We start from the raw sequence: 13,054 nt of genomic DNA, 5'->3' as shown, positions 1-13,054 counted from the left end.
CAAAAAGTCCCAAAAAGAAGTTTAAGTAAGATTATAATGATTTGAACAGCCTGATTCCACCACGCTGCCTCACAAACAAGAAATAAGACCTGCAGTGGGAACAAAACATCAATTTAAAAAGTGAACAGTAAATTTTTCTTCGTCTGAATGATTAGCTTTATGATGGGTATAGAATGTTTAGCTTTATGGTGGGTATAGAACATTAACATTGCAGAACTTGCCGATGAAAAGTCTTTTGTTCCGTTTGATTTTTTGATAGAACATTACAGTGAAACTCGGATTCAACGAGGTCGCCGGGCCTGACCTAAAATCTCGTTGAATCCGAGTGTTCGTTATAGCAAACATGAGGTCTTGTGTAGATAATTACAGGCACTGAGCAAGTAATGTATAAAGAGAAGTCACAAATAGGGCCTGAAATGCCCGTTGAATCCGAGTTCCACTGTATTACTCATAAACACCCTAAGGAGGGGATATTAACATGTTCTTATGTACTGTAGAATTGCAAATGGACTGATTTATTACTGCCATGCTCATACTGTGCCGGAACAACATAGGGGGAACTGCTGCTTTTTTTCCCCTCATCCTTTCCAACGTCATTTTTTCTTCCTTCTTTTGTATGTTCGTCATTCTCTTTTGAACTGCTATTTTTGTTGTGCGTTGATAGTCGAAGCAGACTTCGTGTTGTTGAAGCTAGAGAGAGGTGGGCAGAGTAAATCTGATTCCCCGTTTGGACTTCTCTGTTGACATCCACTCCTTGGCGCTCATGACCTAATGCAGTTGCGAGCGCCAAATAAAACCTTACAAAAAAAACTTACTAATGAACAGGGAAACAGCTATTATACTAACTAACTAGCTCATGTCATCGTTTATTTCCTTTATTGAGTAAAATTTTTAACAGTACATTGTTATCAATTCAAACTCCTCTGTACTTTTAATATTGCACATGTGTCGCATTAACGAAAGGATTTTTTACCTGATGAATCCTAGTGGGTGGTTAGCGGTTGCTCAGGGGCAGTCAGGCATTGTGTTTTGCTGCTGAGAGGGGATTTGTGCTATACAAAATGCTACTAAATAATCTATTATCATTAGATTATCATTATGATCAGTATCATTAATATTATTATCATTATGATCAGTATCATTAATATTATTATCATTATGATCAGTATCATTATCATTAATATTATCATTATTATTTTATTTTTTAAATTATTAGTATTATTATATCATTATTATTATTATTATTATTATTATCATTATTATTATCATTATTATTATTATTATTATTATATTATTGTTATTATTATTATTATTATTATTATTATTATCATTATTATTATTACTATTATTATTATTATTATTATTATTGTTATTATTATTACTATTATTATTATTATTATATTATTATTATTATTACTAGATCTACTGTTATCATTATTTAATGTTGTTGTTTTTGTTATTATCATCATAATTTAAAAAAATTAAAATTGTTATTATTCGTTACTATCAAACATCTGTTGTCCGTACCTCTCCTTCCCCTTTTCTTTGTATGATTCTCTTCAGTAACTCCACTAATCTTCGGCATTTATAATACTATGTGAGGCAGCGTGGTGGAATCAGGCTCTCGTCAATTTTTGGGCATGTAGAGTTATTGGTATTATCTTAAAGCTTGTTCACTTGTCTTTATTTGGATGAAAAAAAAACAAAAATTTATCTTGAATACAAATCGAGATATTTGCAAATGAAGGAGGTGGGTGTCACCTGTTTTCAGAAGTAAAATTAATGAGAAAATGGCGGCCAAAGATTAGTTATTTCCTTAGCTTAAGAGTCCGTGGTAACCGAAAATTTACATTTTTTATGCCTTTAATCAACGTTTTTCTGGAAAAATCCACACAGAAATGAATTATTTTATGGGTATGAAAGGTGTTGAGCCAAAAAACAAAAATTTGATAAAAATTCACAAACCTGCGGAAAAAGGCTTGTTTCTTCACTTTGATTATTTTGACGAGAGCCTGATTCCACCGCGCTGCCTCACATATTATTTATTTTGACGAGAGCCTGATTCCACCGCGGTGCCTCACATAATATGACGTAGAGGTAGATTATTTGTGTTGCAAAATTGGCGCCCTAATCCAGCCCACACATTCTGTGACGGCGTGAGGTATGCCGCGTGTAATCCTTCTGGTGTCATCAGATGACAGTTTGAATTTTCCAGATAATCACAGGCTTTTTTAGTTTAGTTTTAGTTAGACTTTTACGGCACTTGTAACACGATAAGGTCATAAGAGTGCCGAAGGTTTGAGGTGTTACAAGAGAGTAACAAACATAATAAACATGAAGGAGGGGAGATAGAGACGATGGATTTTTTATAGGAAAGGAGCAAACCACACCAGAGCACCGGCCAACCACCCACACTGGCTGTTTTGTTTGTTTTAGTAGAGGTTTTACGGCGCTTGCAACTGCATTGGGTCATATGAGCGCCAAGGGGTGGATGTCAACTGAGAAGTCCTTACTGGGAATCAGACTCACTCTGCTCACCTCTCTATAGCTTCAACAGCACAAAGTTGACAAAGTCTGTTTCGACTATCAAGGCACCCCGGAAATAGCGGGTCACAAGAGTGTGACAAACATACAAAAGAAGTAGAGGAAAATGACGATAGTAAGGATAAGGAAAGAAAAAGCAGCAGTTCCCTGTTGTAGTTCAGGCACAGTTATGAGCATGACATTGTTGGTTCAGCCCATGTACAATTCTACTGTGCATAAGAACGAGAAATTATGTCCCCCCTTAGGGAATTTAGTTTTAGTAGAGGTTTTACGGCGCTAGCAACTGCGTAAGGTCATATGAACGCCAGAAGATTAGAGGTGTTACAAGAGAGTAACAAACATAAAAAAGAAGAAGGGGAGATACGGACGATGGATGTTTGATAGGAAAGAAGAAGCAGCCTTAGGGAAAGGCCTAAAGACACTTCAGTCAGTGGCACCGCACCGGGGGGTACTCGCTGTTTGCGACACGGTCAGACGAGCTTGGCTCACAACTGACAGTTCACGGCTCGTGATTACGTCGGTTTACACAGTAAAAGTTTCATGGCACTTGCATCATAATTAGATCACAGCTTTAGTTTAATTTGTATTAAGAGTTTTACGGCTATTACAACACAATAAAGTCATGCATGTATATGTGCCGAAGATTAGTGGTGTTACAAGAGAGTAACAAACATAACGAAGGAGGAGGAGACTTAAGGACGATAGACAAATTTAGAGATGAACATTTTACGTCGTTGCCAGGTTTCGAAACCGGGACCTATTGAATGAGAGACGAACTTCGAGCCTCCAACCCACGAGAGCACCCGATGGTGGTAGTTGTGCTACCGAGAGACAGAGAAAGAGAGAGACAAACACACACACACACACACACACATACAGCGAAAGAGAGAGAGAGACACACAGACAGACAAAGACAGAGAAAGAGAGAGAGAGAGGGAGAGAGAGAGAGAGAGAGAGAGAGAGAGAGAGAGAGAGAGAGAGAGAGAGAGAGAGAGAGAGAGAGAGAGAAAGGCAGAGAGAAAAAGATAGAGATATAAAGACAGAGAGAGAAAGCAGCAGAGAATAGGCAGGAGAGACGGAGAGTTCACACGTAATAATAAATGGAATACTTGGATGGATAAAAGCTCCGGGTTTCATAAATCTTTGTAAAGTATTCTCCCAAAAGCCATTTCCTCAGTAATTTCCCTTCATCTCGCTGTGACGAAATTGTGCGATTCAAGGTTGCTGACGAAGCAGAGGAACAAACTACGGATCATCATAGAGCGGGGAGATTTGCGTCTGCTACTGACCAATCCGAAACCTGATGTTGATAAGTTGGTTTCGTCTCACCAGGACCATCCTTCCAGTTAGAGCAGTGTCAATGACATATTTATATATATTATTATATGCTTACTCCATAGTTTACCCTTTCATGATACCTAAATGTGTATTTTCTTTTTTGTTTGTTTTGGTTTTATTTTTGTTTTAGCAAAATACTCACTTGTTTAATAGAGTTTGTTATGTGCATGTGCTGCCACTGCTGATGTAACTGGTGTTAATGATGATGATGATAATGTTAATGATGACCATGATGATGATGATGATGATGATGATGATGATGACGATTATGACTACGATGATGATTACAGAATAAGATCCATGCATAGATCTACTTTTTCTTTCTTGTGGTTTCTCACATTTGAACAACGTAATATACACGTATTTTTATGTTCTCGGTGGAGATATTTGATATACAAATCATAGGGCCACTTTATAGCACAAACACTGACAAACATACCCCTCCAGCCCCCCCTCCCCCCCCTACACACACATTTGCAAACACCCCTTGTGCGTGTTTTTGTGTGTAAGATATTTGATATATATATATACAAATAACAGGTCACTTTATTGCAGCACGTTAATGGGAGAAAACATTTCATAAGTGTGAGTGAAAAAGGGGCCGGTGATTGAAAAAAAGTTTGAAAACCACTGATTTAAATATCATGCCTATAACTCGCCGTCGTCCATGCAGATCTATACTACTAATTGTTAGGCCAATGACAGCGAACAGTAGCACACAGCTGCGTCTACTAACCGGCTACATGACGCCTTGTGTCACGGCTGTGCGCGGAAGCGTCATGCTCGAACCGGCTTAGTGCAGAGAACCGGCCACTATGTTCACTATGTGCGTGCTAGACTGCACTGTACTTGTGTTCATCTGTCCATGCTGTTTTAAGCACAAAAATATTCTGAAATTATGCAAACTGAGCCCCAAAAATGTGAAATTAGGCGATTCTGTTAATTTTAACAAAGAATGATAAAGGAAAATAATCAGAATTTAAGCAAAAAATTATTAAATTTTGCTAAATTATGCGGGGAGCATAACACTCCAGGGATAGGTTCATCATGTACAATACGTCTTCCCCCCCCCCCCCAAAAAAAACCCAACCCCCCAACAAAATACCAAACCAAAACACACATAAAACCCAAAACAAAAACAAAACCACGAAACAGTCAAAGGCAAAACAGTAACTATTACTTTTAGGCTAATTCATCCAAATTTTTACTCAATAATTCAGTACATGCTTGGAAAATGTAATAAACTATACACATTATTCATGAATAAAATGATTTATTATCAGAGAAACAAGCACCTATATATATATATATATATATATATATATATATATATATATATATATATATATATATATATATATGGGTGCTACGTTAGCTCAGTTGTACCACTCGTTAGCTTAGTTGGCACATGTATTGCGCTGGACTACATTGCAGACGGTCCTGGTTCAAATCCACTACAATGAATGCCAGATGTTTTGTGGGGTTTCGAGTACATACATGTACCTCCACCTATCTGGCTCTGTCCTAGTCCTATCAGAGAAGAACATTAAATTTGGAGATCCTACCTCTCAAACAATCTAACAGTGTCGAAGGGGTGTTAAAACCCACAAAGTGCCTATGTGGCACGACGCGGTGGAATCAGGCTCTCGTCAATTTTTGGGCATACAGAGTTGATGGTTGTGTATCATCTTAAGGAATGCCCATTCTCCTTGTTTTGGGTGAAAATATCCATCTATGTAGAATAGAAGTCGAGACATGTGTGATTGAATGAGGTGAGGGTCATTTGGTTTCAGAGGTAAAATTAGCGAGAAAATGGCCGCCAAAGTTGAGTTATTTCTTTAGTTTGAGAGTCGGTGGAAACTGAAAATTTACATTTCTTCAGCCTTTAATCAACGTTTTTCTGTAAAATTCACACAGAAATGTGCTCTTTAATGTGCATGAAAAGTGTTGAACCCCCCAAAAAAAATTCAATCAAAATTTGAATGAGAAAAGGTCAATTTCTTGACTTTCATTATTTAGACGAGCGCCTGAATTCACCAAGCTATCTCACATATTATTTATTATAAATACAGATACAAAGTATAAGCAACTATATATGGCAGCTGTGTTAGCTCAGTTTTACAACTCATTAGCTCAGTTGGCACATGTATTGTGCTGGACTACAGAGCAGACGGTCCTGGTTCAAATCCCCAACAAAGAACGCAAGGCATTTTGTGGAGTTTCAAGTACACGTATCTCCAGTTATCTAGCTCTTCATTTGTTTTTGTTTTAGTAAGAGTTTTACGGCACTTGTAACACAATAAGGTCATACAAGCGCCGAAGATTAGAGGTGCCATAAGAGAGTAACAAACACAAAAACAAAGGAGGGGAGATAAAGACGACAGATGTTTGATAGGAAAGAAGAAGTAAACCACACCAGAGCACCCGCCAACCACCCACCCATCTGGCTCTGTCCTATCGGAGAAGAACATTAAATTTGGAGGTCCTACCTCTCAAATATTTTAACAGTGTTGAAGGCGTGTTAAAATGCACACACAAATATAACTTAATAAAAAGCATGTACATACATGCAAGCGTGCACGCAGAAACACACAAAGCACACACACGCAGGTACACACACATACATAAACATACACAATGTATGACAAAAAAAGCAAATGCACACAGGTACACACACACACACACACATGCACAAACACACACACACACACACAAACACACACATACATTTACAACACATAAACATGAATAAATAATGTATTATAAATGCATTCAGAAACACACAGACATGAATATATTATATATAGTATTACATGTAGTAATAGTATATTCACAAAAATTCATAAACACAGTAGGGGGCTCTTGTGGCCTAGAGGTTTATAAAAGGTGTTGGCCTCTCATCCAAAGGTCCGAGGTTCGAATCCGCTTAGCGACCGAAAAATGTTCTTCTCTAAAATTGTCTCCTTTCACATCCTTTCCAGCTCTCTAGCAATATTCTGTTGTTGGCTTTCGTCTCCTCTTTCTGCCCCTCACCCCCTCACCTCCTTTGCCCCCTCCTCAGGGCTCCTGACTCTTTCTGCAGCCTTTCTACTGCTACTCCTTGGCTCCTTCTTACTGCTGTCTTTCAGCTACACCCCTGATCTTCTGGTAGGAAAGATCTACACTTGGCCTTCTCGGACAAGGGTAAAAAATCTAGGAGGGCCCAAGTTGCGCACAGTAAAGATCTCTTGGTGGTCCAAAATCGATAAGAGTAGGCTTCGGCTGCCATCCAGGCAAAATTAAGAATTTCCTATCAACTGAAAAAGTTGAATGTGTCCCGCGCGATGAACTTATAATGCAGTTGCGAGCGCCGTGAAACATTGACCAAATAAAAAAACTAAATAAATAAACACAGGCATTCATAGTTATTATTCTAATATCATTTTAAAATTATTATTTTATGTTCTGAACGCATCAACATGCAAGTATAAATCTTAAAAGACTGGCTCATATGAGGGGCTGAATCACTCGAAGCATCAACACAAAATGTGAGGCAACGTGGTGGAATCAGGCTCTCGTCAATTTTTGGGCATGTAGAGTTATTGGTATCGTCTTAAAGCTTGTTCACTTGTCTTTTTTTCAATGAAAAAAATATCCATTTATCTTGAATACAAGTCGAGACATTTGCGACAGAAGGATGTGGGGGTCACCTGTTTCAGAGGTAAAATTAGTGAGAGAATGGCTGCCAAAGATTAGTTATTTCCTTAGTTTACGAGTCCGTGGTAACTGAAAATTTACATTTTGTGCCCCTTTAATTAACATTTTTCAGAAAAATCCACACAGAAATGAGTTCTTTAATGGGCATGAAAGGTGTTGGGCCAAAAAAAAAATTGATACAAATTCACAAACTTGGGGAAAAATGCGCGTTTCTTCACTTTGTTTATTTTGACGATAGCCTGATTCCACCACGCTGCCTCACAAATAGACCATCTAGGAGATGGGCTGCTTCAATCCTACATGTCAGATTGACCCCCGACAGATTGAATACGATATCCCAGCCGAAAGAAGACGCAGTGCCTTTTTTGGAGTTCAATTCCAAGTGAGCAGAATTTTGTATCGAGAATTCAATCTTTCTGTTGGGATGTTGTACTTGTATTCTCGCAGTCCATGTTGGCTGGCCCTGACAAACAGGGTTGAAGTCTGCCTTCTAAATGATCTAAATTGTACTGATGGGTTGGTAAAAACATGTAAATGTATTTTTAGTTTAGTTTTAGTAGAGGTTTTATGGCGCTCGCAACTGCATAATATAAGGTCATATGAGCACCAGAAGATCAGAGGTGTCACAATAGAGTAACAAACATAAAAAAGAAGAAGGGGAGATAAGGACGATAGATGTTTGATAGGAAAGAAGAAGCAAACCACACCAGAGCATCCGCCAACCATCCACGTAAATGTATTATAATAAATAAATAAATAAATGTGTTACGATGTGGTGGAATTTGGCGCTTGTCAATTTTAAGACACGTGGAGTTAATTGGTATCATTTTACAGCTTGTTCATTTGTCTTGCTTTAGGTGAAAAAAATACTAATCTATCATATGCAGAAGTTGAGATATTTGTGATTAAAAAGAAGGTAGGGGTCCCCGGGTTTCAGAGGTAAAATTAGCGAGAAAATGGCAGCCAAAGTATGGAGACTTTCAAAGCTTGAGAGTCTTTAGAAACTGCAAATTTACATGTTTGTGTCTTAAATCAATATTTTCCAGTAAAATGCACACAGAAATGTGCTTTTGAATTTACTTTAAAGGTGCTGAGTCAAATTTAAAAATTCAATAAAAATTGCCTAACAGACAGAAAAACCTGTTCCTTCGATTTCATTATTTTGACGATCGCTTGATTTCACCAGTACGCAAATAATAAATGTAAAAAAATTAATTAATTAATTTTTTTTAAATTAAAGTTTCTCGATCTACTTTGTAAACACGCTACACCACAAATATCACACTACTTGTCAGGCTTTTCTCCTGTGTGAGTTCTTTTGTGACGCTTCAGATGATGAACTTGTGAAAACGCAGCCGTGCAGACTTCACACGCATATGGCTTTTCCCCTCGGTGCGTTAGCTCATGGCGCTTCAAGTGGCCTTTCACAGCAAACGTTGCACCGCAATCTTCACACTTGAACGGTCTTTCCCCGGTGTGTGTTCGTTTGTGCACCTTCAGGTAGCCTTGCCGCGTAAAATGTTCACCGCAAACCTCACACATGTACGGTTTTTCACCCGTGTGTGTTTTTTCATGATTATTTAGGTGACTTTTCCGGGCAAATGCTACACCACAAACCTTACACTTGAACGCCTCTTCCCCTGTATGCGCTCGACGGTGAATCTTCAGGCCGTTATTGTTCACAAAACTGTCACCACAAACCTCACAACTATAAGGCTTTTCCCCGGAGTGCGTTCGTTTGTGTGTCTTTAGGTTACCCAGGAGTGAAAATGCCGCATTACAAACGTCACACTTGTAAGGTTTTTCCCCTGAGTGGGTTCTTTCGTGACCCTTTAGGCTGCTGCTGTGTGCAAACGCTGCTCCACAAGTATCGCAACTGTAAGGTTTTTCCCCCGAATGCGTTCTTTTGTGAGTTTTGAGGCCATGGCTGAATGCAAACGCTACACCACATATATCACATTTGTGAGGTTTTTCTCCAGAGTGTTTTCTTTTATGAATTTTTAGCCGGCCAATATTAGCAAAATCTGCACCACAAACGTCGCACTTGTTAAGTTTTTCTCCCCTATCATGTGTTCTTTTGTGATTTTTAAGGGTGCCACTTTGTGCAAATGCCGCACCACAAAGTTCACACGTGTAAGGTTTTTCTCTTGTGTGTGTCTTTTTGTGATTTTTCAGGTGGTAAGAGAGTGCAAAAGCAGCACCACAAGCATCACACGTGTGAGGCTTTTCTCCAGTGTGTGTTCTTTCGTGATGCTTTAAGCTGGCCCTGTGAGCAAACGTTGCATAACACACTACACACGTGTAAGGCTTTTCTCCTGAGCTTATCTTTATGTTCCTCTTTAGGTCAGCACTACAGACAGTGTTTATCAGTTCACCGTCCACATTTCTTTGATGGATCCCTCCTTGTTCTGCCGCAAAATAGGAATCAGGTGTATCGTCACATCCTCTCAGCTCCCCGACATCTGCTCCTGTTGTTGGGTGACCGGTGGTCAGTTGACTGTTACAGTCGGAGGAGTGACCTGAAGGAAGTCAAACAATACATAAGTTATATTATATAACAATAACAGGAAGAAGAAGAATAAAGAAGAAAAAGAAGAAGAAGAATCTCAACTCCCCGACATCTGCTCCTGTTGTTGGGTGACCGGTGGTCAGTTGACTGTTACAGTCGGAGGAGTGACCTGAAGGAAGTCAAACAATACATAAGTTATATTATATAACAATAACAGGAAGAAGAAGAATAAAGAAGAAGACGAAGAAGAAGAAGAAGAAGAAGAAGAAGAAAAAGAAGAAAAAGAAGAAGAAGAAGAAGAAGAAGAAGAAGAAGAAGAAGAAGAAGAAGAAGAAGAAGAAGAAGAAGAAGAAGAAGAAGAAGAAGAAGAAGAAGAAGAAGAAGAAGAAAAAGTTCAAGAGGAAGAAGAAGATCAATATTAAGGATAGATAATAATAATAATAATCATAATAATAATTATAATAATAAAAATAATAATCTATAATAATAAAACTATAAGAATGGTTTTACGCCCCCCAAAACACAATTTAAATTATAAATTTATAAATTATGAATTAGCACTGTATAAAATCTAAATGCATGAGGATTTCCAAACAAACTTTTCACATAAAAATGAAACTTGGCCTTATAAATGTTATACTTTGCACCTTTGATTATCCTGGTTCTCCTTTCCTTTTTTGTCTAACAATAGAGCTCACAGTTTTGCCTTTGCAATAAAACTTCTTTTGGTCCACAAGGGCTTTAAATTAATTCAACAACAACTTATACTGATATATTTTTATAGTGTGTCAGTATACTCAACAGTTTACTTTTTCTTAGTGGCAAAACTGAATTGGCCTTCATATAGTTCAAACACCTGGCCAACCCAAGGGACTCTTGTCTCACAATAAATTTGATATCCCCAGTTTACAGTAAAGACTCTGACCAGTAAACACATATTCTTCTTGTGTGAACATAAGCCCCATGATACAAATTTTAAACAGCAATCTATTCTCAAATTGTTGTGATTTCACGTACTTTCATTCTGATCCCAGATGCCCATGGGTGCAGATCTAGAATTAGAGACACTGCAGTCCAGAAGAAGAGCTTGATCTGCAGACAAAGTTGATGCTGAACTGCTGGCAGCAACAACAACATTAGGCTGTGGGTCTGAATCCGGCTCCAAACACAAACTCCTCACGTTGGAGATTCGCAGTTGTAGTCCTCCAACAGGACTGGTGCTGTCCTCGATAAATGTTGGCTCAGAACACATTATCTCCTCCTCCTCCCCATCTTTTATTTGTCCTTCTTTCTTTCCAACCTCAGCTGTGAAATGAGGACCACCCCATTCTGACCCCTCCTGTTTCACAAAACTCTCCACTTTTGGTTTCACATTATCATCACCGACATCCCCGAAATATCCACACCGAGTTTCCGTTTTCACAACATCGGTACAACACTCTTGTTTTAAAACAGGCGATATCTCTTCATCATCATCATCATCATCATCATCCAAACAGATAGGCTCATCTTTTACGACCACAACGCATCCACTTTCAGCTGTTGATTCAACATTTTGAAAATTCCCCCTGACCAGTGCATTACAAGCTGATTCAGTACAGTGTTCTTCTTTAATAAAGGGTTCCATTTTAATGGTAGCGTGATTTTGAGGAAACATGGAAAGGCTTTTTTCTTTTGCCTCATCATTTTCCTCACTATGCAGTCCAGGTTTTATGTCTTCCGCAGAGGTACACGGATATCCAGAGCTAGGTTTACGTTCTTCAAGAGCAATGTTGACATCAGGTTCCATGCCGACCGACTACAGAGGGTTAGGCATAAAGGACAAATAAATCATAAGTCTTCACAAAGCTATGAAGGAAAATATCTACAGCACTTGCAACACAATATTAGATCAGAAAGTGCTGATGATAGGTCTGGTGGTGTTATTTAGAAAGTACCATTATAACGTACAAAGAAAACAAGGAAGAGAGATTTAGTGTGATTGCAAAAATTATACACACTTTCTAATGATTACCAATGCCACCCCAAAGGCAGCCTCTATACATGTATTAAGGTTTCTAGAGAGAGAGAGCCCTCCTATTCATTCACGTATCGCCGCCAAATCCTCAAATTATCACAGCAAGGCCACTGGCCAAAACTTCGAGATTCAACACTGGGTCAATGTGAAGACTAAGGGTATCATGTAATAAAGTGTCAGTCGTTTGATTGCTGAATGAACTCTAGTGAAGTTGTAATTGTCTGTACAAAGAGGTTTAGATTTATCTAGATCTAGAGGTCTGAATAGATCTTGTTTCTGTTGTCAACATCAACAGTCACTCTCTCTTGTCTCTTGTCTTGTAACTTTTTGTTTGGTTGGGCTGGAAGACCAATCGGATGCGAGAGGTGTTTACAACAGTTGTAGCAGTATATAAATAGATAGGCCTCGTGAGGCATTTCTCTCTTTCACTTTCAATGGGTCATACTAATAAGATCATATTAATAAGATTATTTTAATTTTTTTAAAAAGTTACATGTAGGTACAAAATGTATCCGAAAAGTAACAAAATATTGAAGAAAATGATGTATGATTTTATGGCGGATAGTGGTTGGTTGGTGGGTGCTGTGGTGTGGTCTACCCTCTCCTTCTTTCCAATCAAGGATTAAAATTTATCAATTTGTATGTGGTTCTTATCTCTCCTCCTTCCTTGTTGGGTTCGTTTCTCTCTTGTAACATCTCTAATTTTCGGCACTTTCAATACCTTATTGCGTTGCACGGGCCGTAAGGCCCACAAAAACAAGAAAAAAAAATTGTCAGATAAGCACCCTGAATGTCTTCTGCAGACAGAACGTAATTAGGAGTGTCGGGACAAATCTCACAGGGTTTTGTCTATTCAGAATGACACTTAAAATTACTTTAAGGGGGTGTAGCTATGGTCAACACCCAAATGCTATAGTTTTTGGTCTAAAGCTTGCTTTTCTGCATCAAAG

At 38.3% G+C, this 13,054-nt stretch overlaps 1 protein-coding gene across 1 annotated transcript in view; it reads right to left on the bottom strand.

The window, feature by feature from the left end:
- Positions 1-8,765: 8,765 nt before the first annotated feature.
- LOC101847140 (zinc finger protein 502-like) overlaps positions 8,766-13,054 on the bottom strand; it is a gene marked incomplete at its 5' end in the record, with an annotated part of 6,714 nt that continues 2,425 nt past the window's right edge. The window contains 2 exons of the mRNA XM_005107722.3: positions 8,766-10,097; positions 11,105-11,885. Coding sequence (XP_005107779.2) covers positions 8,863-10,097; positions 11,105-11,885 — 2,016 coding nt within the window. The remainder of the gene's footprint in view (positions 10,098-11,104; positions 11,886-13,054) is intronic.

The sequence above is a fragment of the Aplysia californica genome, unplaced genomic scaffold, assembly GCF_000002075.1.
Source record: "Aplysia californica isolate F4 #8 unplaced genomic scaffold, AplCal3.0 scaffold00624, whole genome shotgun sequence".
Taxonomy (NCBI): domain Eukaryota; kingdom Metazoa; phylum Mollusca; class Gastropoda; order Aplysiida; family Aplysiidae; genus Aplysia; species Aplysia californica.
The sequence above is the reverse complement of the archived record's forward strand: the minus strand, read 5'-3'. Positions and strand labels throughout refer to the sequence as shown.